Source organism: Embiotoca jacksoni, unplaced genomic scaffold (assembly GCF_022577435.1).
Source record: "Embiotoca jacksoni isolate LCO1_2020_lvr unplaced genomic scaffold, fEmbJac1.0.p SCAF_131, whole genome shotgun sequence".
NCBI lineage: Eukaryota > Metazoa > Chordata > Actinopteri > Embiotocidae > Embiotoca > Embiotoca jacksoni.
In genome coordinates, this window is record NW_027185265.1 from 172,452 (window position 1) to 200,096 (window position 27,645).

The 27,645-nt window shown below is 42.0% G+C and overlaps 3 protein-coding genes across 10 annotated transcripts; all 3 read left to right on the forward strand.

The window, feature by feature from the left end:
- Positions 1 to 248: 248 nt before the first annotated feature.
- Positions 249 to 7,263, forward strand: LOC138196804 (glycerol-3-phosphate acyltransferase 4-like). Of its 8 annotated transcripts, XR_011178152.1 has the most exons (12): positions 249 to 384; positions 913 to 1,385; positions 3,008 to 3,066; positions 3,167 to 4,315; positions 4,682 to 4,775; positions 4,916 to 5,031; positions 5,950 to 6,005; positions 6,097 to 6,182; positions 6,264 to 6,392; positions 6,498 to 6,573; positions 6,713 to 6,896; positions 7,106 to 7,263. XR_011178152.1 is itself a non-coding variant. In XM_069147166.1 (11 exons), the coding sequence occupies exons 4-10, from the start codon at positions 4,026 to 4,028 to the stop codon at positions 6,528 to 6,530; spliced, it is 804 nt and encodes a 267-aa protein (XP_069003267.1). In that variant the 5' UTR covers positions 249 to 384; positions 913 to 1,385; positions 3,008 to 3,066; positions 3,167 to 4,025; the 3' UTR covers positions 6,531 to 6,573; positions 6,713 to 7,263. The 8 variants fall into 8 exon arrangements, 7 of the variants coding, with proteins under 7 accessions (XP_069003267.1, XP_069003269.1, XP_069003263.1 ...); XM_069147166.1 differs by having other exon boundaries at positions 6,713 to 7,263; XM_069147168.1 differs by having other exon boundaries at positions 6,264 to 6,314; positions 6,494 to 6,573; positions 6,713 to 7,263.
- Positions 7,264 to 8,383: 1,120 nt separating this feature from the next.
- LOC138196806 (caldesmon-like) lies at positions 8,384 to 22,022 on the forward strand. Its single transcript, XM_069147169.1, has 6 exons — positions 8,384 to 8,852; positions 16,674 to 17,095; positions 17,174 to 18,893; positions 19,668 to 20,498; positions 20,924 to 21,038; positions 21,160 to 22,022. The coding sequence occupies exons 1-6, from the start codon at positions 8,494 to 8,496 to the stop codon at positions 21,364 to 21,366; spliced, it is 3,654 nt and encodes a 1,217-aa protein (XP_069003270.1). The 5' UTR covers positions 8,384 to 8,493; the 3' UTR covers positions 21,367 to 22,022.
- A 405-nt stretch (positions 22,023 to 22,427) lies between these two features.
- On the forward strand, positions 22,428 to 26,144 carry brf2 (BRF2 general transcription factor IIIB subunit). The gene is made up of 4 exons (XM_069147136.1): positions 22,428 to 22,689; positions 23,910 to 23,969; positions 24,082 to 24,403; positions 24,675 to 26,144. Exons 1-4 carry the CDS (start codon positions 22,485 to 22,487, stop codon positions 25,486 to 25,488), a joined length of 1,401 nt encoding a protein of 466 aa, XP_069003237.1. The 5' UTR covers positions 22,428 to 22,484; the 3' UTR covers positions 25,489 to 26,144.
- Positions 26,145 to 27,645: the final 1,501 nt, after the last annotated feature.

The following is a 27,645-nucleotide window of genomic DNA, read 5'->3' on the forward strand; positions in this document are numbered from 1 at the left end:
AGTTTATTAAATAAACTGTTATATTTTTACTATATTACTATATTTTACCATCGTTAGGGATGGACACTGCATAATGATAATAATTCCTCGTGTTGTTATTTTCGGCGTTAACGGACTGACTTTGAATGACACTATTTCTGCTCTGGAACCAGATTTACTCTCAATGCCCCGCCCACAGTGCAGTGACAGCGGTGCTCATTGGCCACTTGTTGCCATGGTGACACTATGCCACCCTGTCTGCAGCTGTAGCATGCTGCTAAGAGGCTACAGAGCCCACAGAGTGTCCGAGATCCCGGTACTGGAGACTGTACTGTCCAGATGGAGCACCAGCCGACCGCCTGTCACCTCAACCCTCCTCCGGCACAGCGTTAAATCCGGAGGACGGTAAGAGCCGGTTGTAGCCGCTAGGAGCTAATACATCATTAGCCGCTAGCTAGTTGGGGGTCAAAGTGTATTTTAAGAGCTGAAATCAAAACGTATCTATAATCTATAAATTATATCGTCTATCGTCGGGTTTCCCTGATGAGGCGTTAAAAAGTTGAATGCGGATCAAATAGATTGACTGATGACTAAATTTAGTAAACATCAAATTCTTCCTCTGCCCAGAATGATCAGCATGTCGTCATCAATCATGAACAGGAGCTTTGTGTTCAATATTCACGTCCTTTCTCTGCTCACCTTCACTTTATACTGATGTATTGAATTTATACATGTCTGCATTACTTCAGATTCATATTCAGAACTTTGCTGCTGTAACTCCGAACGACCTTTAGAAAAACAAAACAAAAGTCCTCAGCAAAGTGAGATGTTGCACAAAATATTTATTTTTTAAAGTAGAAGTAAACTAAAAGATGGATTATTGCATTTGTACTCTTCATATCTGATCTTGATATGTTCTGCTGTCTTTATCAGATGCAAGCTGAGGGTCCCACACAGTACCAGAGCGGTTCCTCTAAAGCTGAGGGTCCCACACAGTACCAGAGCGGTTCCTCTAAAGCTGAGGGTCCCACACAGTACCAGAGCGGTTCCTCTAAAGCTGAGGGTCCCACACAGTACCAGAGCGGTTCCTCTAAAGCTGAGGGTCCCACACAGTACCAGAGCGGTTCCTCTAAAGCTGAGGGTCCCACACAGTACCAGAGCGGTTCCTCTAAAGCTGAGGGTCCCACACAGTACCAGAGCGGTTCCTCTAAAGCTTGCGCTTCATTTGTTTCTCTTTGATGCGGACATCTTGATTTTCGATGGCCAGTAACGACCTGCTCGGCGTTCTCGGCGTCTCCGTCACCGGCTGGTCGACTCTTCTGTTGCTCATAATCGTTCCAGCTGTGCTCGGAGTCTCTTTTGGTTTCTGCAGCTTCTACATGACGACTCTACTCATAATATTTGAGGTGAGCTCGCTGTATGTGTTCTGCATAATGTTATCAAAAGTGTAAAAAGTCAATGTCCTTTGAGTTTAATTCAATTTGCTGAACTTTAAAGGGTATTGATTGTACATTATGCAATATTTTGGAACAAAAATCTTTCCTCTATGCTGCTATAGCAACATGCTATCACCCTTTGAGTTAGTAAACTTTGCACAAAGTGTTTTTTTGCACTTTTTATCACGGTGATAAAAACAGTCCCAGCTGGTTCGTCCCTGGTTCTCCCAGCTCAGAGGGACTGTTAGAAGGACGTTTCCTCAGGGATTAAAGCTTTGGGACTCACCCTAGGGAGGAAGCAGCTTTCAGCCATGGGACCATCTGAGGTGGTGCACATGCTGCAGGGAGTGAATACTCCTGGGGCCAAGTTCATCTACGGGCATCGACATTCCCAGCACTAGTTCAGCGGACGGTTTCTGCAGGAGTTGTTAAATTCAGACCTCTCCTTTTATACCCAGGATAAATGTAGTCAAGCTCGAAGCAGAACAAATAAAGGGAAATGTATGTTATTTTAGGAGGATTGCAAACCGCTTTCCCAATTTCTCAGGGGTTGTAGGACAGTTTTGGGCCGTTGTTGAAGGCTAGCTGTCCTTGGAGTTACTCTGGTTTTCAGTCTATGGTTAAGTCCCAGAATAAATCCAGTTGCACAGTGTCTAAGCACACCTTCTGTCCTCAAATTTTGTTTAAATTTCCCTTCGGGGATTAATAAAGTAACTACCTAACCTAACCTAACCTAATGACTGGCAACTGGTGTGCAGTCTTTGAGTAGATTACATGCCAGAGGAGATCTGTAGACTAGTGAAAAGGCAAAAAAAAAATCCACGTTCAGTTCAGTGCAGCAGACCACACGGTGTCGCTCTATAAAAGTCAGAGCTGGGTCACCTGGTCTGATCACATGACCAGAAGCCTCGGGGTACTTCCTTTTGGGATCATGTGTGATGTTCCTGGGTGGTCAACACAAAGCTCTGTGTCTGCCAGTCTCTCTGTTTCTCCAAACCGAATCTTGCAAGGCTGGTAAAAGCTTTGTCAGTCATTGTTACTGCATGCAGTGATTCTCAAAGTACTATTTGGTGTAGGAGTATGTGTACGTTCAGTAGTGTCCAACTGAGAGTACTTTCATCTCCGTGGGCTACAACCCTGCTGGAATGTACAATTGCGTTTTATGTCGAATCTACATCAGGCGATGGTTCTTTAAATGTCCTCTCTCCAGGTCTGGTGCAGAGACATTTATTAGAGATATTTATGTTTGAGCTGGACCGACAGAAAAGAGGGTTTGAAGCTAAAATTGGACCACAGCGGTGTTGAATCTATCTATAATTTATATAAATTGCTTCTCAGGAAACCACACGCACACCCAACCGTCGCCGCTGCAGAGCAGCAGTCTCCGGGGAACATGTTGCCTAATTTCTTGTTGCAGTTATTGCTGCTTATCTAACTCCAAAGCTACAAGTCAGTAGTATAGCACATGAAGTCTTTACTTCTAACTCTTAACATTCTTATATGTCCAACATTACATTAAACAGAGGAAATGTAACAGTAAATTGTTCTAGTTTTCTAGTCTATTTGTCTTAATGTTTTTTCTTTTAAATTAGTGGGCAACTGTACAAATGGAGATGGGAGCAAAGGAAAAGAATCAGCAGCTTTATAAATGGTAAATGAGTGATATTTCAAAATCTGTCAGTCATTCATGTTTAATATACCCTGTATGATTTTTACCATTATATAATTCTCCCCTGCTGTTCTGACGGAAGGTATCATAGCCAAAGAGCCCTCATCGTCTCTGCAGCGGGAGATCCAGGAGCTCCGGGGTTCTACCGGCTGTCTGCGCTCAGAGCCGGAGTTCGAGATGGCCGACATCTACTTCTGCCGGAGAGGCGTGGAGAGCATCGTGGACGATGAGGTGACCAAACGCTTTTCAGCCCAGGAACTGGAGAGCTGGAACTTACTGACTAGGAGCAACCACAACTTCCTTTACATCGGTGTGAGACTTAGCGTCCTGTGGGCCTGGGAGTTCTCATCCGCTACGGCGTCCTGCTGCCTCTCAGGTCAGAGCAGGCAGCTCAGCAGTAGAGGCACCAAGATTCATGAATGGGTGAACAACTGATTCAGTCTTGAGTCAAGTATTTGCTCTGTCTTCTGCAGGGTTACACTTGCAATCACTGGCATTAGTCTGCTCCTGGTCCTGACCACCATAGTGGGGTTTTTACCAAATACAGAGTATGTTTCCACCAATTCTCCTAACACCTCAAGCATACATGTGAAGTCACATCTCTATACCCAGGCTAGGATGATCAAAAGCTCGGAAGAACCACATGTGTGCATCAATTTGCAGGAAACTGGAGTGACTGTTGTGGCAATATGCTGTATGTCTTCAGGTTAAGATCCTACCTGAGTGAGAAGGTTCATCTGATGTGTTACCGCATCTGTGTTCGAGCTCTCACAGCTATCATCACAGGTACAGGATGTTTAATATATCATAATATAAATAATAGTCACATGTATGGTGGCATCACATTGTCTGACTTGAAAGAGGCTTTGTATAAATGTGTCCATTTCAAATGATCAAATGACCTGTCAGTGTTATGTGGTGGGTGTTTTTCCAGGACCCAAATGCAAGCTCACAGACTCAAGGTTTCAAGTTCCAAAAATACAGTCTTTATTGTCCAAAAAACAAACAAAAAACTACAAACCAAAAGGTGGCACCGAGCGTGTCCACTTTACGTCCAGTCGGGAGGGCAACTCGACCGACAGCTCCAGGGGGACACGGGTAACAGGGCAGCCGGCAGACCAGCGGAAGGGACGGCGTCAACAATCTTCCAAGCCGGGAGGGCAACTCCACCGACTGGTGATTTTGACGGGGATATCCGCAGGAGACACAGAGGCCGGAGGAACGGGAACAGGTACAGGACTGACGGAGAGCTGACGGGGAGCAGACGGAAGACGGACGGAGAGCAGACAGAGGACGGACGGGTGGCTAACAAAAATGCACCGACAACCAGAGTTGTGCAGGGGCAGGTTACATATAGTCTGGGGAGGTGATCAGGGAGATGCAGCACACCTGCAGGTGGTGATCAGGGGTGAGTGGCTGCATCTGCTGGGACCGGTGAGGGGCGTGGCCACGGGAGGTGAGGGGCGTGGCCACAGACAAAGACAGGGGACACAGGAGGAGAGGTGATCGGGGGCAAAACGGAGGAAAAAACTGGACTCCTGACAGTCAGTGGGTTTTAACTGCAAATAAGATATCGTTTTGTCTTGTTTGATTGCAGAGAAAACAAACCAAAGAATGGCGGGATCTGCGTGGCCAATCACACGACACCTATTGATGTCATCATCTTGGCCAATGATGGCTGCTACTCTATGGTAGAAAAAATTGTCTCTCTGTCTGTGTTTCTGCGAGTGAATGCTCAGTTCAGAGTGATATGGAATAATAACTCTGCTTTGACTGTACTAGAGATGAGTCAAGTTGTTGTTGTTGTTGTTGTGCTGAACTTGTCTCTCAGGTTGGCCAGGTCCAAGGAGGGTTGATGGGAATGGTCCAAAGACCCATGGTGAAATCCTCTCCTCACATCTGGTTTGAAAGATTAGAAGTCAAAGACAGACACCTAGTGGCCAAAAGGTAACACTGCATCTTTCAGTGTCGATGTAGGGGACAATGCAGAGACTTTATTTTGATAAAAATCAGATTGAATAATTTTTTATTTGTAACTCCCCTAATACTGTTTTCGATTGATAAACAAACAAATCGGTGTGGTGGTGGTACTGGGAAGGCATGAACATATTTCAGCTTCTGAAATGGAGACACAACAGAAACAGCTGCAGTTACTTTAAAGTCAGTACCACTGCTGAGCAACCTGCAATCCTTTAGGATGTTGATTTGGATTGGGCATGGCTTGGTACTCTATGTTTCCCACTGTGATACACGTTTTCACTCAGATTGGTTCACATGGTTAAGACTGAAGTTCTCTGCAGTAACCATAATGAGCTGGTTTGAGTTGTTCTTACCAATAGCAGAGAGTCAGATCAGGGTTTTAAGAGCAGCTAGTCGGACTCACTGGATGTAGACTGCTGGTATAAACCTGCCACTGGCCCACTATTTAGTTATCCGTGTGTTACTGTTTTCCAAATTCCTGTTGCAATGGGAAACACCAACAACAACCTGTGAGAAGCATCTGACACCCTGCAAATGGAAAGTTTGTCTGAGATTTGGATCGTGGATTAAAGCAGGTCTGCTCGGTTCTTTTCAGTCTTTTGCAGGAATTTAGCCTTTTTAATAGCACGGCTCACCTACCAACATGCAAATGCTCCACGAAAACAAGTTCCAGACTATTTTACAAGGGGCACCGTCGCTGAACCCTGTACTTGGCGCCACCCAAGACTTTTGGGATTGGTTTGAAGAAATTCAAACAAGTATTTTTTCTCCACTATACCAGAATGATTTCTCATGCAGTCAGAACATTAGAAAAGGTCTGTTTATGTGACTGATAGCAGCAGTAACTACATTTTCTTGATACATTTTTCCGGTTTGTCATTTCAGGCTTGGTGATCATGTTGCCGATAAAACCAAACAGCCCATCCTCATCTTCCCTGAGGGTGTGTATCACATTGCTGTTAGGTCTAAACGACAAATGGTAAACACAATGTGTTAAGAGTTATCCAAATCCTCCCACTGTGTCATCTACAGGCACTAGTATTAACAACACATCAGTGATGATGTTCAAGAAGGGCAGCTTTAAGATCAGCTGTACAGTCTATCCAGTTGCAATCAAGGTACAAACATGTGTCTATTCCCTCGTCTCTGCCCATACTGCTCTTACCTCCAGCTGATATGACCTCGTCTTCATCCTCCAGTATGACCCTCGTTTTGGAGATGCTTTCTGGAACAGCAGTAAGTTCAGCATGGTGAGTTACCTTCTGAGGATGATGAGCAGCTGGGCCATCGTCTGCAGCGTTTGGTATCTGCCACCTATGAACAGGGAGGTGAAACCTGAACGTTTAACTTTAGAATTCAATATCTAGTGTATTGACAATAACAGTCCATTGTTGAATTAGCCCGTTGTTTTGTCGTGGTTCTTGTGTAGGGAGGGGAGGATGCGGTGCAGTTTGCCAACAGAGTGAAAGCGGCCATCGCTGCCCAGGGAGGATTAGTGGATCTCATCTGGTGAGTCACAGTTGTAATATGTACACATTAATATTTGAGGTTGATAATAGTGTAAAGCACAATACATATTGTTATTACCACTGACATGGTTGATTCTGTGTGTGATATATTTTCCTTATTTCCCTGTCTTATTTCTCAGGGATGAGGACTGAAACGCGCAAAAGTGAAAGATTCTTTCAAAGAAGAGCAGCAGAAACTTTACAGCAAAGTTCTCGTTGGCAACCATGAGGACCAAAGTGATAGCAAACGTTTAGAGGATGGAGATCCAGGGCAGGACAGCAGCAACACAGATTCAGCCACAGGACAATGAAGACACAGTGAATGTATGTTTGTTAAGACTTTTACATTTTATCCTGTAACATCTTACTTTATGTGGCAAATGTGAATTATGACAAGAAGGATTTTATATACATTATATATTCATTATTGTCTTTTTTACCAAACCAAAGAAAAGTATTTTATTTTTTGATATCAAAGTTTTTATCTGTAGGAAATCTATATTTATTTAATGTGTTCTATGTTTTGAATTTAGGACACTTGCAGATGAAACAATGAGAGACTGGTGATAGGTCAGTTTTTCTCTTTAATTCTTCATATGACAAAAACTAAAGGTGCGCTTCATTTTTCTGCTTCCTTTTTGTTGCCATGTGAGTTTGTTGTATATGTGATTAAAACGTTCTCCTTGTGTAAGTGCTCGTTACTACCGTTGTTACATCACAGTCAGACACTGGGACCGAGCCAACACTTCAACGTCACTTTACTAATTGGGTCAAGGCTCTATACGTGTCTGTAGCGTTAATCTTTGCAGGACATTGTGAACCCTGCAAAGTGTGGTCAAACATTTTCAGGACTTGCGCACAATTCAAGTAACAACAATGAAGGTTTTCAGTTTGTTTATCCCTTTTTTACACTTTCGAGATTCATGGTGACAAGGTGGAGCTGGACCAGAAGTTGTATTGGTTTAGTTTCCTTCCTCAAACAGCAGGAGTCACTGTTTAAACATGAACCACTTTGTACAGTCATTTGGGACTTGACAACAGTGTACTCCTCAGTAAACATATAAATCACTGTACAGACTAACATACACAGCAGTAAGAATCTAAAATCCTTTAATTTTCCATATAATCCTGTTTAGGCTCATGAGGATTTTTCCCAGAATACACAAAGCAGGGAATCAGCTGTGGAAAGGTTGACAGTTCATTAATGGGCTAAATAAGACCAGAAAAAAATAATAAACAACATTTCAATTTATTTTAGAGCCTTCAATCCTCCTGGCCTGCAGGTGAGATGAAATCCATGTATATTGTGCAGGCTGATAACGATCCAGACTGGAGCTGCATGTGAAACTGAATCTGACTGTAAGGACCATGTCAGGTATCCTGTCTGCTCTCCAAGTGACAGTGATTCAAGCAGACTTCTCATGTTTTAGATGCCATACTTGTTGAGGTAGGAGTAGATGCCACTGTGGCTATTAATTATGACACAACGTGGGCCTTGTCTGGAAGTACTAAAACTTCCTTCAATGAAGACACTAAATCAACACAAGAACCAGGAATATAAAAATCTGTTCTGGAAGTTAATCAATCATTGAGTCCTGTTCTTCTTTAAGTTCAGCTGATGCTCCTATCAACAAGGATCAGCTGTGGTCTGTTGGCTGATTGCCGTGGTGTGAATGACAGACGTGTCCAGTTCGTCTCTACTGTCCTGCCTGTTAATCTGGGGGCGTGCCTTGTCTGAACCGAGGCCCCCTCTCAGTGGAACCACGCCCAATCAGCTGGTTCCTGAAGTTCACTGAAGCTCATCAGGAAACTTACCCTCGCTCCTGTGCAGCCTTACGGGGAACCGATGGTGGACACTACCGTGTTTAGAGTCTGGAGCTAATTCTCTACCGGCGTTGATCCAGCAACAAGTGGTGTCAGCATGTCCTTGGCGGATCAGCTGTGGTGTCCCACAAGCGTCCAGGTAACGGTGCTGCAAGCCCGAGGCCTGAGGATAAAGGGGAAAAGCGGCACCAACGATGCGTATGCGGTCATGCAGGTGGGCAAGGAGAAGTATCAGACCTCCGTGGTGGAGAAGAGCGTGGCTCCGGTGTGGAAGGAGGAGGCCGCCTTCGACCTGCCGCCGCTGCTTCAGGTCGGCGGAGGAGGAGGCGGCACGGAGCGCAGCACGCTGCATGTCCACGTCCTGCACCGGGCTCTGGTGGGCCCAGACAAGCTGCTGGGACAGGCTGTCATCAACCTGCTGCAGCTCAGCGAGGACAAAACCCGCAACAAGACCGGGTAAGTACACACAGCAAGGGGTCTCAGTTCCACTGACTGGTGAGGAGGAAGGTAAAAAAGCTGTGGCAGAAGAACTATGCAAGAAAACACCAGAAACTACAAGAGCACAACAGTACTGAAAATATAGGCTACTTAAAATAGCAAAAGTTAAAAGACTAATGCAGACTTGCCCATTTCAGAATAATATACTGTATGATGAATCCTGTCCACATGTCCACAAATGCTGCTGCTGGTTAGGCCAATTTTAATTAGTGTAATGAGCTTGTGAATGCCCATGGTCTAATATTTACCCCGAACAATACCTCATCATTTACGTGTTGATTCTATTTTGTATTAGGCTATTAATCTGAATCTGTGAAGTCACAAAGTTATCTGATAAATGGAGAAGAAGTTTCAAATAACATGAAATGGAAACACTGAAGTACCTCAAAATTGTATCTGGTTACTTTCCACTACTCATGAAAAGACAGACTGATGGATTAATCATTTTGTCTCAAACTGTACATCACAGAGAGAGAGAGAGAGAGAGACCAGAAATGTCTTGTATTTTCTCACCAACAGTCCAAACCCCCAACTGTTTTGCTTAGAAACTATATCGATTAACTAATCAGTTGATCAACTAATAATCTTCAAACCTTTACCAAATAATATGAACTCTGTTTCAGAGGAACCTGTCCCCTGAAATGGTTAAATAATCCTGCTGGTTTGTTTGAGCAGTCAAATGTCTGTTACTCTGCAGCCTGCAGGCTGACCTCATGAAGACAAGTAAAAAAAAAGTTAGATTCTTTTATGCCTGCTTGTAAATGTTGGGAATTTATGGTAGGTACAATGAATAATGTGTAACTCTGATTTTCAAATGCGCCACATGGGAACAACTCCTTAACTGGATCTGTCAGTCATGCTGCACCTTTGCAGGACAAAACTTCATAATCCCTTTTAAACCCCCAGTTATGTTGTAATCTGAAAATTATGCAGCATTTATTTCATTAATTTATGCATTTGTAAAGCCTCTTTGGGAGTGAGTGTGATTTCTCTGTGATATTTGAACTTCCATTGTAGTGATGTAAGCTATTCAAACACACACACACACACACACACACACACACACACACACACACAGAGAGAGAGAGCCATGCATCACTACGCAGACCCGCTCTGGTGGGTTTGACTTATGAATGTTGCCCACTCGCTCCAGGGCAGCTTAAGGGGATTTGTTCCCTCAGCAGCAGCCTGCAAGGATGCCAAGCAGCATTACTTTACTGGGGCGAACGAAGTGCGTGAAAAGATTCATTTTCATTGACTGAACTTGTCAACAAGAGAAAAAAAGAAGACCTTAACTTCACATCACTGTGACCAGTGAAGCACAAGATAAAAGCATTCAGATTGGTTATTTACCTTTTAAATTCTTCTGATACTCCAAATACACATAAGCAAAGTGGGTGAAGTAATTACCAGAAAACGCTTCCACACCCATCTGGTCTAAGTTTGTAGGAATAATGGAAATGATCAGGTTTTACAGGACTTGCTGCTACTACTGTACAGTCTCACTAATGGTAATTATACCTGCTCTTTTAAGCAGAAAATATGCCCTTTACTCTGTCACAGACCGGGCTTTAATTATCATACAAGTTATTCAATTCAATTTCTATAGTGCCAAATCACAACAGAGGTTATTTCATGGCACTTAACACATCAAAGTCCTCAGCAGAACTTTTCAATATTATACAGACAAACCAACAATTCAACAATTCCCACATAAGCTAGGAGGAAAAAACTCCTCTTTTAAGGGAGAAAAACCTCCAGCAGAGGGAAGAAAAACTCCCTTTAACAGGAAGAAACCTCCGACAGAACCGGGATCAGAGGTGGGCGGAGCATCTGTTAACAGAACCAGGCTCAGAGGTGGGCGGAGCATCTGTTAACAGAACCAGGCTCAGAGGTGGGCGGAGCATCTGTTAACAGAACCAGGATCAAAGGTGGGCGGAGCATCTGTTAACAGAACCAGGCTCAGAGGTGGGCGGAGCATCTGCCTCGACTGGTTGGGGTGAGAGGAGAGCAGGGAGAGAAAAGGACAGCATAGAGATAGAAGAGAAGAACTGTTGGTGGAGATGACAAGCGCAGAGCAGAGACATGCAGCTCCATGACGGGACATCTGGAAAAGAAAGAACAGAAACTACACGAGTGAAGGAACTGAATGGAGACAACAGATAATAAGAAGAAACTATGGGAGAGAAGAAGATGGTGAGGTATGAGTCAGTTAAAGAGTAGGAGGAAAGAAAAGAAGATCAGCATGTAACGAGGTCCTCCAGCAGCCTCGGCCTATAACAGCATAACTAAGGGTTGGTTCAGGTCTACCTGAGCCAGCCCTAACTATAGGCTTTATCAAGAAGGAACGTTTTGAGTCTAATCTTAAAGCTAGAGAGGGTTTCTGCCCCTCCAACACAAACTGGGAGCTGGTTCCACAGGGGAGGAGCCTGAAAACTGAAGCTCCGCCTCCCATTCTACTTCTGGAAACTCTAGGAACCACAAGTAGACCAGCGTACTGAGAGAGAAGTGCTCTGCTAGGATTATATGGTTCTATAGGATCTCTAAGATATGATGGAGCCTGGTCATGTAGAGCTTTGTAAGTCATCAAGAGAATTTTAAATTCTATTCTTGATTTCACAGGAAGCCAGCGAAGCTGAAACTGGAGAAATATGATCTCTCTTGCTAAATCCCATCATAGTTGTTAAAATTTGAAACACAAGACTAATCCGTCCATCGCAGTTAGACTTCTGAAGCTCAGCAAGAGAGGAAAACGTTTTTCTGTGCTAAGCTGTTCCTGAGTGTGTTAGTGCCCTGACGTGTAACCGGTATTACACACAAGCAGCCTGCAAGACCAGCCTCTTTATCTGAATACACACACACACACACACACACACACACACACACACACACACACACACACACACACACACACACTTCCTCGTTCTCTCTCCCTGGGGTCGTTTGTGTCTGCTCTGTTTGATGAGGCTACATTTGATATTGTGGTCCAAACTTAGAATAAAATGGAACAAGCACTCAACCCACTGAAAAATTGTGTTTGGAACTATCACAGTAAAAGATCCATAATAAAATGACGAGCCATCTTTTAAAGGCACTTGTGACCTACTTCCTGACTTACTTCTCGGTGTGGCTAATGTCTCTTCTGCTATAAAAAAGGATGTTCCAGTTAATGTTGCATGTTTGATCATGCATGACTATCAGTTTTGGAGTATGGCATTTGCCTTTCTGTCAACTTGCCCCTGAGAATTCAGATGTCATTTTCCCCCAAGCAAAGCTGCAGCCATTTGCATGTTGATACCCAAGAACATGTTTTTTTAGTAAATGCTCAGCTTGCTCTCTTCTCTGTTGTTCTTTTGGTGAGCTTAGTGAATGCACGTCGCCTCTGAGGTTTCAATCCAGCTTCAGCCTCACATTCCTAACGTTTTTTATCAATGAAAAACAAACAGTGATGGCAGCAGCAACGGTCGAACAAGGTCGTTTTTTTCCTGAGTAAGACCGGTGTGGTTGTACTGAGCCCCCAGACAGACAAACCGTGTTACACATGCCACCAGCTGGCCGTACAACAGCTCCACTGTTTCACGCACAAGGTGTTTTTGAATTCTGCAAAGCAACATTTATTACCAAGTTTTGCTCATTTTGAACATATACTGGTTGAATATAAAGATAAAGGTATTATTCAGTTCTGATCAACTGCAGTATTTATTCAATAAGTTTGTATGACTGTGTTTATATGTTGATAATTAACCAGCATTGTTTATTTTGACATTAAAAAAAAAATCCATAGGATCATGATTTGTGACAAAACTGTCCCATGATAAATTGCATAAGTAGCTTTTCAGGAGCTTTTGATTGTGTCCCAAGATCGTCCTGAGTAAATCAGTCCTGTTAACAGCAGCTGGATGAGTCTGGTGGAGGAGACCGATGAGGGCTGTGAACTAAACCTGTTAAAGAAACCGTGAATTAATGAAAATTAAGGTCTGACAAAGTAATGTTACGAATGAAAATACAATTTAAACAGCAAACACATTAGCATAAACCAGTCATCTAAACAAGCTTCACTTTTTAATGCACAGTTGTTGTTTTTTCCAAGTAGACATTTTGGCTTATTATTGGAAGAGCACAGGTGATTATAATTTGTTACCAAAAGGTCTAAGAGTACCTTCACTCTGCACCGCAAATACAGAAAAATGGCACTGTAGTTGTAAAAAAACACTCTCATGGCATGAAATAACTTCACTGTTTATGGATATCTTGGAACCTACAGTTGGATAAATCTCAATTGCAGCTTCTGTCCTGCAGGTTTTCACCTGAAACGGCTTCATTGTGAGTTGTTGGCTTTTTCTGTCCTGGTGTGAGCTCTAGCATGCATTCTGGTTGATGTTGGTGTAAAAAATAGCACAAGGTCCCAGCACTGGTTTGGGACAGCCATGGGAAGGACGGTCTCTTTTCAGCGTCACTCTGATTCCTCTGTACGGGTGCTTCATTTTGGCTTTTCTGACTCATGGATGCGATAAGCTCCGCATAGTTTTGGTCCTTGGACATTATCACTGTCGAGTTATTTTACTCACTCAGCTCTTCTCCCACTCACAGCTGTGGTCTGAGATAGGAAAGGCTCGAGTCATCAGGGGTGGTCTTATCAGTCGCACAGGCTTTACAAGGAAGGATGTGTGTGTGCAGAAAGTAGAATACATTTACAAAATGTTGAGTCATGCATTATCCTCCTCTGGTTCTGTCTGTCCAACAGAGCGGCACACTTTTTACTATTCACAGCAGTGTGAGATTAGTCGAAGACAGTCATCATCACCTATGCATGAAGTGAAAGCCACTTTAATTCTGCCTCCTGCACAAAGGTTAGAGGCAACTCCAAACAGCTAACGCCCAAACACTTGTGCAACTTCCCTTCTGCTTTAACTGAAGTTGCTCACTTCTCTTTTTTATTTGATTGTGTGGAAAATATTTGTTTTGTGGCTTGTATTGGCATCCGTGAACTACAGTGGGTATCAAAGGTTAGGCCTGTGAATTAAAGCTATGCTATGCTATTCAATGCTATGGGAGTCCCTTAGAAACTCACAATGTTGCGACTCATTCAATAAATAATGCAAATTTAATCAATCTCCACAATATTTGCAGGTTTTACAGAAGCAAGTATAGCTTTCCAAACAAAACTCATCATTTACAATCAACAAGGCTCTTCGACCTCTCTTCTCATCATCAAAACTAACCACATGCTGGTTGACAGTAAAAAAAACTGAACAACCGAAAGAAGTGACGGGGTTTATGGGAAATGTGGTCTTGTAATGTTAATGAGGAATATGTTAAATTACTTTTATACAAAGTTACAGTCAGTTTTGTGCTTACAGTAGGCCTATGTGTTGAATTGATGATATTTAAAAAACATTTAAATCTCTTATTTTTACAGAGGTTTTAGCCTTTGTATGCTACATTATAGTCACAGACTTTGTGTTTGTAAAACTACATCACTTTAATGATTTTTTTTTTTTTTTTTTTTTTTTTTTTTTTTTTACTTTGAGCCCACGGTTATCTATATTCAAAGATTAGAAATTAAATATTTCATTGATTTGCAGCATTCCTATTAACATAGGTGGTGATTACATAGGATTCTTATATTCATGTTAAATACTTATCTTAGTTTTTAAAGAATTATTGATAATGTAAACATGCTATCTTTCCACAGAAGAAGTCATAAATGTCTAGCCCTTTCGCACTGTGCTAACTTTCATGTAGACCATCAGCTTTTGTCTGAGACAAGCCACATTGACAAGAGGAGGAATTGAATAACCCTTCTACAATGACATTAGAGTAGGATTGAATGAAATGTTCTTTTTCCATAGCTACGTTATAAATATCACTGCATAGGAGTTAGGGACAGTAACAGAACACTGTCTTCATCTGCATGATAAATAAATGCATCATCTCTCTAACAGCATTTTGTAGAAAGACATCCATCAGACAAGTCATAAAGAAGCCTCACGGAGGAAAATGTATAATGTCAAGACCTGAAATTTGCAAATCACATCCATTTATTAATCAGCAAGTAGGCAGCAGGAGAGCTGTGACAGCACTCAGCCATTTCACCAGGAAAAGGCGGTTTCCCTCCTTAATTTGTTTATGCCAACATGCCAGGGGGGAGGGAGGAGGAGGTCGTTGGGGGGGGATCTCAATCTCAACCAATTTATCTGCTGCAGGACCATCATGAGAGGAGCAGGGAGATAAATGCTGTTTGTGGCACAAATACAAACATGAAACATTGTTTAATGCAAGAACAAACACAGACGCCTGCAGCCACAATACAGAATATGAGCTTTATATACACACACACACACACACACACACACACACACACACAGCCAGCCAGCCCCTTCCACATTTCCTAATTTCCCCAGGAATCCAGATTTCAGTAGGAGTTGTTTGCTCAGTGGTGAACTGACCTCAGATTTCTGCCTGATGGGCACTTTTTCTGCTGACTGATCCTTTTTTTATTATTCTGCTCATTCTGAGACCCTTCTGTGAGTATTTGACTGGGACACATGGTGCAGAAGCAGTGCAAAGTTGACAGTCTGGTTTCAGTGGACATTTTACTGTGTCTTTTTTCTGCTTTTCTACATTTTAAATATGAGACTTTCACACTAAGAGTTTTACTTTTATGGTGTGTTTCTGTTCTGTTCCTTGTTTGTCATCTTGGTATTTTATTGTCCAGCTATATCTAAGTAGGTTAGTTTAACCAAGAACAAGGACGCAGGACCCTGCCAGGCATTTTTTTTTCTCTCTCTGGCACCTACATGCAGTATTTTCAAAAGGTGAAGATGAATTTAACAGCAGATTGATACCCTGTGGACGGTTTAAGGTTTGTGAGCAGTAATATCTTCTTAGATCGGGGGGGGGGGGGGTTATGAGGATGAGGGGTTAAATGTTCAGGAACATACCGTCTTATCTGCCACAATCAGAAAGCATACCAAGTCTGAATCTACAAGACGAGGTGGGAAACACATGCGTGAACATCAGAAGTATATAACCAGTGTTTTTTTTATATATGGGTTTGATGATGTAATAAAAGGGAACATTTTTCTTATGTGGACAGTGACAAGTGTTTATGAATTCTCCACATTAGAGGCTAAAACGGACTCGACAGTATTAATGTTGTTTTTTAAATTTTCCTTTTCGGTTGGTTTTCTGGTTGTGCTCAGATCATCACAGACTTTCCTAAAACATTCAAGTGGCTGCAGAGTTACTTTCCATTTGCTGTGGGATGGATCATAGTTTCCACAAAGAAAATAACTCAACATGCTGTGAATGAATGTCGGTCTTTGTGACTTTAATTTGTTTAAACCCCTCCGTAGATGACATGATGGTTAATATGGGTTGCTCCATTAAGAGAACTCTTTCTTTCTGTGACACCTTGCTATTGCAGAAAGCCAGTGGAGCATTGATCTTTAAAGTACAGGGTGAATGTAAAGACAGTATTTCAGTTTTTATAAATTAAGACTGGGCCTTACCGGGACCAGGCAGTTACTAATTCGAGATTATTGTTTCCTTAAGCTTTTAATGGAATCACATCATGAGTATTTAATACTTCTTGACTGTATGAAGAAGCAGCCTTTAGTGAGATTGGGCTGAAAACCCCACCAGTGTCCAGAAACGCAATTCCAAATGAATGATGTTGCTAATACATAATTAGTGGATGTATAAGTAAGCAGTTGTTGCTTAAATCTGTTGGTATCCATTCAGGCAAATGTCTAATAACAAGTCTTTCTTTTGCAGATGGTTTAAGTTACTGGACAAGACTGGTAAGCCAGACAAGGACAGAGGAGAGGTGCTTGTGGACATCCAGTTTATGAGAAACAACATGACCGCCAGCATGTTTGACCTCTCCGCTGCCGGCAAATCTCGGTCTCGCCTGGGCAAGTTCAAGGACAAAGTTCGTGGCAAGAAAAAGGAATCGGATGCTGCATCTAGCATGGTGCCGTCCTTCACTCAGGTTCTGACAGACAGCGAGGAGGAGGAGGGCTGCGAGGTAGTGGCCGGGAAGGACGGAAAAAATAAGAAACATAAGATGAAGTCTTTGTTTTCTCCCAAGTCCAACCTGCAGAGGAACATGTCTCAGTCCATGTCTATTCTGCCTGCGAAGAACTCCTCGCTGAGCGGCAGCCAATCATCTGGTCTGAATGTGGATTCCTCTGAGGGTCAGGAATTTACTTTATCGCCATTTTTTTCTTTTTCTGTGTGATTACATGCATGTTAATTTTCTCATGTTCTTTTAGGTAAAAAGAAGTTCAAATTCTTGATGCATAAACGCTCAGGCAGTTCAGACAGCAAAAATTCTTCCTCTGGCCATCAAAAACAGGGTCCTGTGGAGCAGAGTAACCTGTGCATCAACGGCAGTCATATATATCGTGAGGAGTCGCAGCCTCGAACTTCTCGCATCGGCTCAAACTTCAGTCTGACGAGTTCAGGTCATGGATCAATGGAAGACGTCCCTGAAAACTCTCCTCCATCCGTTGATTCACTGAGGGCAGTGAGGCAATATTCACCGTGGACGGAGGAGGAGGAGGAAGAAGAGACAGGTGAAGTGGAAAACTTAAAGAAAGCAGCTGAAACAAGAAGGGGGGGAGCGGAAAGGACTGTGGGGGAGGAGGGGAGGAGAAAAGAAGAGGTGGAGGAGAAGGTTAGGAGACAACAAGAGGAGCTTGAGAGGTTAGCTGAAGAGAAGAGACAAGAGGAAGAAGAGAGAAGGAGGGTTGAGGACGCAGAAGAGGGAAGGAGGGTTGAGGACGAGCAAGTTAAGAGGGAGGAAGAGATGAAGAGACAGGACGAAGAGGAGAAGGTTAGGAGACAACAAGAGAAGCTTCAGAGGTTAGCTGAGGAAGAGGAGAAAAAAAGGGCTGAAGAAGAGAAAGTTAAGAGGGAAGGAGAGGAGAGGGTTCGGAGAGAAGAAGAGTGGGAAAGATTAGCAGAGGAAAAGAAGAAACAAGCGGAACAAGAGAGGAGGAGAATTGAGGAGGAAGAAAAGAGGCAAAGAGAGGAAAGGATTAGGAGAGAGGAAGAGAAGGCACACGAAGAGACGAGTAGAAGGCAAGAAGAAGAGTGGAAATTAGCAGAGGAAAAGAGGAGACGAGAGGAAGAGGATAGAAGAAGGGTTGAAGAAGAGAATGTGAGAAAGGAAGATGAAATGAGGGAGGAGGAAGAGCTGGTGAGGAGACAAGAGGAGGAGCGTGAGGAAGAAGAAAGGAGGCAAAGGGAGGAAGAAGAGAGGATTATGCAAGAGAAGGTGAGACAAGAGGAAGAGAGGAAAAGGATTGAAGCAGAAGAGAAAATTAGGAAAGAGGAAAGGATTAAAATGGAGGAAGAGAGGAGGAGGAAAGAAGAAGAAAATAGGGTGAGGAGACAAGAGGAAGAAGAAAAGAGGCAAAGGGAGAAAGAGGAGAGGATTAGGAAAGAGGAGGTGAGGAGACAAGAGGAAGAGGAGAGGGCTCGGAAGAAAAAGGAAGAATGTAAGAGATTGGTAGAAGAAAAACTTAGACAAGAGGAACAGAAAAGAATTGAGGAAGAAGAAAGAATTAGGAAGGAAGAACATGAAATGATGGAGGAGGACAGGAGGAGACAAGAGGAAGAAGAGAGGGTGAGAAATGAAAAGGAAGAAATGGAGAGACTAGCAGAAGAGAGTAGTAGACTGGAGGAACAAGAAAAGAGGAGGATTGAGGAAGAAGAGAAAGTCAGAAAGGAAGAAGAGGAGAGGATTAGAAGAGAGGAGAGAGCTAAGAGGAAAGAAGAGGAGGCAAAAAAGCTGGAGACGGAGAAGTCAGTGAGAAATGCAGAAGAACGGGAGATGAGGGACAACAAAACAAAAGATGGACAAAGAGCTGCAGAGAAGAAATCCAAAGTGACTTCTACTAATCCATTCGATGAAGACTCTTCCGATAATCCTTCTGCGGAAATTCCCGACTCGGCCTCACCGCTCAAAGAGGCAGCTGTTCAGCAAAGGTTAGTTGAAGCCAAATGCGAGTATCACAAACTTAGTGATATTTGTTGTAGGTTTAATGTAAGAATCATTCGAAATAACCTCCTATTATATTTTTTAAAAACAACTCTTTAAAGACTCACAACTCTTCACCATATTCAATACTTTACTCCTGTTTTGAATATTTGCTTTCATCGGAGCAGAACCTGCTTCCATTTTCTTCATATAAAGTCAATAAGTTAATTTAATGCAACCATGAATAAAAGAGTTATTAAGCAACATTACAACCCACCTTTCAAAATGTATTCAACAACATGAACGGTTATCAATCGGGTTAATTTCTTTTAAAGAAATATAAATGACTAAAAATGTAAGACATGCACACCAACATTGCAACCATCTCTTTTTTTTTTTTTTTTTACTAAATTTCATATGAATTCAGATGTGAAAATGACTAGAAGCTTTGGGTAAATAGTGACAGAAAAGGTAGCTTAACAGAGATATCTAGACACAGGCCTTTATTATATCAATATATTTCACTACATTGTTTTACCTTTACCTGCTTTTTCTGATGATGAAAATGAATAAGTGCATCCTGTTCTCCTTTGGTTGTTCTCTAACACTGAAACTCAGAGTTTAGCACAAGATATCAATGTCTTTAGTCTTCTGTTCAACATCCTTGAAAACTTCTTTTGGATGATTGACTAATGCCAGATATCGGAGTTTGTTTTCTTGCATTAGTCCCGTTAATGAAATACTAGTGTGTCTATATGTCATGTTGACTGTCTCATCTCCAGCTGTCAGTCATCAGCGGGAGGTAAGACGGTTCCCAGTGATGAAAAGGACCTGGTTAGTTCTCAACGCGAGAAGGGTCCGGCTCCTCGGCCGCCAGGAAGGAATCAAGCTGAGAAACCGAGTCGGGACGTATCTACACAACATCTGGCACAAATTAACAAGCAAAGTAACAAAAAAGATGTCAAAACTGTCAGTGGTTCCCTCCAGCGCTCGGTGAAAATGATCTCTCCGCTGAGTAGGTCTCCCACAGATTCAAAGAACACCCTGAGCTTGATGCAGAGTAACGCCACCAAAGGAGCAGCAGACGAAGCCAAAGACGGGAAACGTCCCGCGCCGTCCGTTCCTCGTTCTGTGGAGGAAACGCCACCATCTGAACCAAAAACAGCCTCTTCTGGTAGTAAAGTGTACAACAGAGGCGGCTCAGGGACTAAACAGGACCAGGTTGTTTATGGCTTAAATCCATTTGAAGATGATGAGGATGAAAGTGAGCTCACAGCCCCAGATGATGCAACAGTGACTGGTAACACTGGTTCAATAAACTGGCCTCCTGCTGTGTCACAAGATGCTGCCTATCAAACAAAAATCAAATCCTCAAAGGTGGCCCGTGCTCCTCCACCTCCTGCAAAGAACGACACCACGTCCAGCAACCAAAACTCTGACGGAGGCCTTATTACAACAGATCCAGGTGAGTCTGGAGCAGGTGACCAACAGCCAGAGGCAGGAAGACCTGTGAAAGTCCAGGAGAATCCACTCCAAGAGTCCCAGCCCGTAAAAGGGCAAAACATCATGGAGGCAGGTGTGAAGAAGGAGGAGCCTCCTGTGACTTCACGAAGGTGAGACCGTTCAGTTCCTCAACAGAGAGGCAAAAGAATATTTCTGTAACTTATCCTTGTCTTCATGTATTATAGATCACACATACTAGAGACTTGTATCATGGTGTCATGTCTTTCATAAAAAGATGAACCATGCTGCACATTTCTAATGTCTTTTATGATTCCTTCTCATTTATCTTTCATCATTTATCAAAAAAATATTATTCATCTTTTTGTGTATTATTAATGGAACGTATCAGCCCAGGATTGCAGCGTTAAGATAAAGTAAGTTCTTTTTAAGGGGCAATTGCTTAATAGATTACCGTTTGATCTTATACATAATACACCAGTTGTTTCATGTACTTTCACACTAAGGGTGCATTTCTTTTCACTCCTGACCACAATGTGTGTTCATCTTGCTCCCTTTTATTTTTTTGTCTGTGCAGGCTTCAACCTGTAAAACCTCTTAATCCTCTGGAACAGCAGCCGGACTCCATTGATGAAGAAGAAAGTGTTAACAAATCCACGTGGATCCTCAGTGGCGTTCAGGACAAAACAAAGGTATCTATTTTTTTTTTTTTTTTTTTTTTTTTTTAAATGGACCAAAGGCATTTTTAAATGTTTGTTTTGGTTATCAAAGATTGGTGTTGTTTTTGATGCCTTTTAATAAATGCTCCCTCAGATTAACGACACCGGGATGGAAGGGCCGTTCTGCCAGCTGACTCGAGAGGAACTGATCGCTCTGCTGCTGAAACAGGAGAAGCAGCTCTCAGAGAGAGATGGAAAGATATCAGAGCTGGAGCAGTACATTGACCACCTACTTGTGCGGGTAATAGAGGAGCAGCCAAGTATTCTCATGTCCATAAACTCTCTGAAAAAAGCTGCCTAGATGGATTCCCAGTTGATACTTTGCTGATTCTGTACTTAATTCAAAACCCAGTGATCATAAATTCATTGAGAAGTGGGAAGAAGAGCTTTACTTCCGCTACATGAAACGGTTTAGATTTCACGGTTGACATGTGATCAAATAATGATGATCAAAATAAATATTTTACAAGAAATCTTGCAGAGGCTGAAACGGCTTCTTCTAAAGCCTTTCAGAAGCAGGATTATATCTATATTTCTTAAATAATCCAACAAATAAAATATTGTTTTGTTCAGGTGAGACTTTGAAAGAACATCTCTCACTTACGCATAGACTTTCATGTTGGCCAGAAAATTCTTTCCAGAAATAACTGATAAATGTTTCTGCTGTCAGCCCGGCAAATGCATTATCGTATTTCATGGTAGAACAAAATGCATACTGGGTTTTTTTTTAATATATGAAGGAGAGCCTTATTTTACAAACTATGCACTGGTTTTATAGATATCTTTTCTTTCTGTTGTCCTGAATGTCAAAAGTTTACATGATTCTGCTAATCCCTAAAAAAAAAAAGCACTTTAATTAACACATACACTATTAACATGATATCCACTGAAATATTGTACTGTACCGAGGTTACTGCTTTTACTGCTTAAATAAATTTGTAAAATAAAAAACTATTATAAAAAATGACTAATTTCTTATTTTTTCAAGTTTAGAAATACTGTTAACCTCTTTTTTTGAGGCTACAATTAAATAAAAGCACACTTTCCCTTTTCTGCACTCTAGGTTTATAAAAACAACTCAAGATTTCTGAATTATTAGCACAGTTAAGAATATATCCTATAGATGATTTATTGTCCTGTACATTTCCTCCACAAAATCAACTGCAAACTTCTTCATTTCTATTGTTCCTAATTTGGATCTAACGTCATTATAAATGCACACCCTCAGCATTATAGAGGAGTCGTAAGCAGTGCCCGGTCTGTAGACGATGTACTGAAAGATGAATGTAAATGTTGAGGTTATATTGATCATCAGTGAGTTCTGGAGGGATAATACTTTTGAATGCCTGCTGATAACACCAAGCGGAACGGTCGAGAATTTGAACGTTGTATCTGCCCGGACATATTTAAGTCGCCCCCATGACACCGGCGACGGGAACGTTCGTTGGTCATTCAGCAGCTGTTGTTTTGTCAGACATGTCTCGTGCAGGTCTCACCTGTCCGGGCTGCGGCTCCTCCAACATCGTGGACGATGATCTGTACTCTCAGGCCCAGCTGGTGTGTGTGGACTGCGGCTCCGTGGTGTCCGAGGGCACGCTGGCCAACGATCCGGTCGGAGGTTCAGGTACGGCGGCTTCACCGCGACGCGTCGCCCCGTACAACACTATTAAAGTTTACTGTTAATGGGAGAAAATACAAATATGTTCTCCCTTCAGATCATATTTTCAAGCTGTTTTTTCTCCGATTTTGGGATATCATTCAGATTTTTGTTTATGGTGCTCAACCTCAAAATAATCATCAAAATACATGCATATGCATATATATATATATATATATATATACACACACAAATATATATATATATATAAATATATATATATATATATATATATATATATACACACACAAAATAAATATATATATATATATATATATACAAAAATATATATATAAATATAAAAGAGTTAGAGTTCATCCTCAGAGGCCAGATAAACTGAGATAAGATGACTCTTTTCAGGACATGCTGTAGAAAATTCATAATGAAACCATAAACTACTGAAAATACTCTAAAAGCTATCGATGTATGATTTTACTTATGATTTTAATTTTACGGCTGTTTAGTTTTTTTCCGACTCTAAACCAGCTGGACAACAACGTTAAGATCATGCTGATACATTTTTCTTCCCCTGAATTCATCTAATATTTTGACTTTAGTTTGCCTATAAATGTATTTTTGTGGGTTCCAGATGTTCTATTGTTTTGTTCTGTTGAAAGCTGAAATGTCCAACTTCACTAAGTGTGTGAACAATAAACAGCACCAGTAAAATGAGGTTTAAAAGTGTCACCGACCTTCTTCTCCACCAACACGAGCAGCTCGTGGATTATTCAGAGGAACAGAGACACTGATTCTGGAAAAAGATGATGGTATTAATGTTTTAAGGCTTTTTTCACTGCTGTTAGCACCATAAACAAATCCCCTTCACCTCCATTGTTCCGGTGTGAATGCAGACAAATTTCAGAAAACCTGGCTAAATAAATGTAAAACTTCCGTAAAGAGGAAACCAAATGTTTAATACGTTGTGAAGAATCAGATCAACTCTTCCCGATTGCATCATGTCTCTACAGCAGCATAATGGTCAATCAACACATGGACAGATTTGCTTAAACACCCATTTATTTAGAAATATGTATTCCATGTATCATTTTGAATTGGCAGCATTTAAACAGCACTAATAACACTGAAGAAAATGCTCTTCCATTCCGTCCACCATTTACTTAAACAGCATGGTGATCGCATTTACCACTAAATATGAAATGACACTTTATTTTCTGTCCTTTTTACAGAAGTGAGTTACAGCAGAAGCACCGCGGTGGCCAGGAAGCCGTGTGTAAACCTGATAAAAGGTGAGATCTTCTCTCCAAAGGAAGCTAGTTCGAGATATTATTTCACAGTAACATGTAGCCCTGCTGCTAATGCCCAAGCACATGCTCATACACCTTTGTAATGTGTCTGCAGGTGTGCAGCGTGTGAAAGCCATATGTCGCACTCTGAGGGTCCACGCTGAGATCGAGGATCTCTCGGAGACGTATTTCAAGCGGGCCTACCAGCATGCAAATTTCATCAGAGTGAGCCTGCAGAAGAAAGAAGTTCTCGCTGGCTGCTGCGTGCTCGTAAGCTGCCGCCTGCTCAACTGGCCCATCACCATGGGAACCATCAGCTGCCTGCTGGACGCCGACCCCATGGTGGTGGGAGCGGTTTATCAAGAGATGGTCAAGACTCTCAGCATTGACGCTCCGATCCTCAACATCACTGATGTGATGGAGGCTCACAGTCAGGAGTAAGTGAAGAACAGATGTTAGAAAACAGCTGCTTTTTCTCTCCTGAAATCAACTAAATAGGAGCCCTTCTTGAATTGAAGTTGAATTCTCTGGCCTGACGAGACTTTGGAGGAGCTGCTTGATCAAATTTTCAAACAAATCTCATTTAGTAGCTACTTGGTAGAATATAAAACTGGCAGTGCTCTAAATAATTCACAAGAGATTCTTAGACAAAGTCTCTCAAACTGTGATGAGTCTTCATCTAAAACTCACTGTTTTCCTTTCTGACAGATATAAAATTAGCTCGCTTCACGTGCCTGAAGAGTTGGCTGAGAAGTCGAGGGACTTGACCAAACGAGCCGTGGCCCTGGTGGAGCTGGCAGCAGATTCCTGGATTGTAACTGGCCGTAAGCCCGTCCCCATCATGATGGCGGCGATCTATTTGGCCTGGCAGTCTTTGAAACCCAACAAGCATCGCCTCAAGTTCTCTCTGGACAAATTCTGTCAGATTGCCAAAGTTAATAAGAACAAGCCTGCTGTAAAGAGAATAAATGAGATAAAAGAGGTGCTGTGCAAGCTCGGCCAAGAAATTCCCTGGGTCAGAGAAGAAGTGACGCTGGATAATGTTGTTCAGCAGGTGGACGATATTCTGGAGCACAGGTACGCTCTGCTAAGGAGGGCGATCAGAACCCATGAAGACGCCCTGCTGGTGGAGTGTCAGGCCAGCAGTGTGGACGCTGTGACTGAGGAGACAGCTCCCTCCCAGACCTCTGAGCCTGTCAATCAGACCCCAAAGACGTCCTCTGTGGAACAACGTGGACTGAATGCTGAAAGGGGAGATGCAGGTAATCCACAAACAGTCCCGGAGCACAAAGACTCTCAGGACAGCCGAGGACCGTCTGCGACCTGGGGGAGGAGACTGCTGTTCGCTCCTCCGTGTGTGATTCGTCCTAAGAAGAGGAGAGTGGAGCAGCCCGAGCTCAAGGATGTAAATGGTGACGAGGAAATCTCTGACAGTGAAATCGACTCGTACATCCGCACTCCTCGGGAAGCTCGAGACTTCGCTCTGTCTCAGAAGATGTTGGCTGACAGTGGGAAATCATAAAGTCATGCAGAGACCGATATTTACTTCATGTGTTGGTTATAAAAGCTTATCTGCAGTTTCTATTTTATGACTGGTCCAAGGAGGATGCAGGTATTTTCATTTTCGTAAGTTTGGTTGGATCTTCTTTTTCAAAATACTTTAAATTCGTGTTTAAAAGCTGGAAAAATTCAAAGCAACGTCAGAAAATGTAAAGTGAGGTTCCCAACTTAAACTTAATTTTGTTTTAATTTTTTTTTTTTAATGTCATTATAGGGATAAAGCGATTTGTTTGTGCACGGTCAGCATAACCTATGAAAGATCTGATTTGAAAGCCTTTACCATGTCAAAAATATTGGAGATTTATAGTTTTTGGTTTTTTAGACGATTTCTCTTTTTATAGAATGTTATTTTTTAAATAAAGACGTATCAGCAAAATTGAAACAGCTCTCAGTAATTAAGCGTACACTATATAAAGGTATACCAAGTACCGACCCAGCGATATGATTGGTCAACTGAACATTTGGAACAAATCACCATGACAACATACCCTGCTCATCACTAGAAATATCACTCCACCTCCTCAATGGGACTATATCATTAGAATAGAATTTCATCTAATATGTAATATAATATAGTTTCTACTTGTTATAGGTCTATTAAATGACCCATTTGGTGAAGTCGGGTCTCTTTTGGTCCTTTTTGGTCGCTCCGAGCACCCGTACCGTAACACCACGGATAGTCACGCACTTACAATCCTAGCGGAGGCTAGCTGGACCGGTTTGGTTTGAACACATGACACGGAGCTAAAATGTTAAAAACACATGAGTCCATGGATATCTTTGTTCATCAGATATCTTTGTTCATCAGATATCTTTGTTCATCAGATGTCTTTGTTCATCAGATATCTTTGTTCATCAGATGTCTTTGTTCATCAGACAGATATCTTTGTTCATCAGATATCTTTGTTCCAACCAGACTGAGCTGAACAGTTTAGTGTTTCTATGTTCTGTATTTATTCAGTTTGAGACTAGAAATCCTCTCTGTTGCTAGGTGGTTGCTAGGGTCGGACTACTTCCTGGAGTAGGAAACATTACATACGTTACATAAGAGTCTAATGATTGTTTTCCAGTTGTTAGTCAGACCCCATCTGTTGCCATGGAAATGGAGATCACACTAACAAAAAGAGAGTGAATCGCTCCACAATATAAACACATTTATATTACATATTTTATTTAGTTGGTAACTTGGTGTATAATCACAACCTCTCGTGTAATATTGCTTAAATAACAGATAGTTAGGAAAAGCATCCTATGTAAAGCATGTTAGAGGAAGTCAGTATCAAACAAGCAGAGAAAATCTTCAGCAGCATGTTACAGAAACTTATATAACTTCATTTGTGTGTACACCAGATCAGATACGACATGGCAGAAATATCAACAGTTAAATACGTGAGCCAGTTTAGGAACATCTTCTTGCACTAAAACCACATCTTTCCTCTCTGTGCATCATGTATGAAGCCAGCATCTGTTGCACCAAGTGACCGTGACTGGATCCAGTCTGAATACTGTCAGTCATCCCGTCTGAATACTGTCAGTCATCCAGTTTGAATAGTCAGTCATCCAGTCTGAATACTGTCAGTCATCCAGTTTGAATACTGTCAGTCATCCAGTTTGAATAGTCGGTCATCCAGTTTGAATACTGTCAGTCATCCAGTCTGAATACTGTCAGTCATCCAGTTTGAATAGTCGGTCATCCAGTTTGAATACTGTCAGTCATCCAGTCTGAATACTGTCAGTCATCCAGTCTGAATACTGTCAGTCATCCAGTCTGAATACTGTCAGTCATCCAGTCTGAATACTGTCAGTCATCCCGTCTGAATACTGTCAGTCATCCCGTCTGAATACTGTCAGTCATCCAGTTTGAATACTGTCAGTCATCCAGTTTGAATAGTCAGTCATCCAGTTTGAATACTGTCAGTCATCCAGTTTGAATACTGTCAGTCATCCAGTTTGAATGGTGTCAGTCATCAAGTTTGAATACTGTCAGTCATCAAGTTTGAATAGTCAGTCATCCAGTTTGAATACTGTCAGTCATCCAGTTTGAATACTGTCAGTCATCCAGTTTGAATAGTCAGTCATCCAGTTTGAATACTGTCAGTCATCCAGTTTGAATACTGTC

Coding starts and splice junctions, on each gene's coding strand:
- LOC138196804 (XM_069147161.1), top strand. CDS start 4,026: ATGCAAGCTCACAGACTCAAGGTTTCAAGTTCCAAAAATACAGTCTTT. Junction 4,776..4,915: donor ATGATGGCTGCTACTCTATG/GTAGAAAAAATT, acceptor CTTGTCTCTCAG/GTTGGCCAGGTCCAAGGAGG. Junction 6,183..6,263: donor TCTATCCAGTTGCAATCAAG/GTACAAACATGT, acceptor TTCATCCTCCAG/TATGACCCTCGTTTTGGAGA.
- LOC138196806 (XM_069147169.1), top strand. CDS start 8,494: ATGTCCTTGGCGGATCAGCTGTGGTGTCCCACAAGCGTCCAGGTAACG. Junction 8,853..16,673: donor AAAACCCGCAACAAGACCGG/GTAAGTACACAC, acceptor TTTCTTTTGCAG/ATGGTTTAAGTTACTGGACA. Junction 17,096..17,173: donor GAATGTGGATTCCTCTGAGG/GTCAGGAATTTA, acceptor ATGTTCTTTTAG/GTAAAAAGAAGTTCAAATTC.
- brf2 (XM_069147136.1), top strand. CDS start 22,485: ATGACACCGGCGACGGGAACGTTCGTTGGTCATTCAGCAGCTGTTGTT. Junction 23,970..24,081: donor GTGTGTAAACCTGATAAAAG/GTGAGATCTTCT, acceptor ATGTGTCTGCAG/GTGTGCAGCGTGTGAAAGCC. Junction 24,404..24,674: donor ATGGAGGCTCACAGTCAGGA/GTAAGTGAAGAA, acceptor CCTTTCTGACAG/ATATAAAATTAGCTCGCTTC.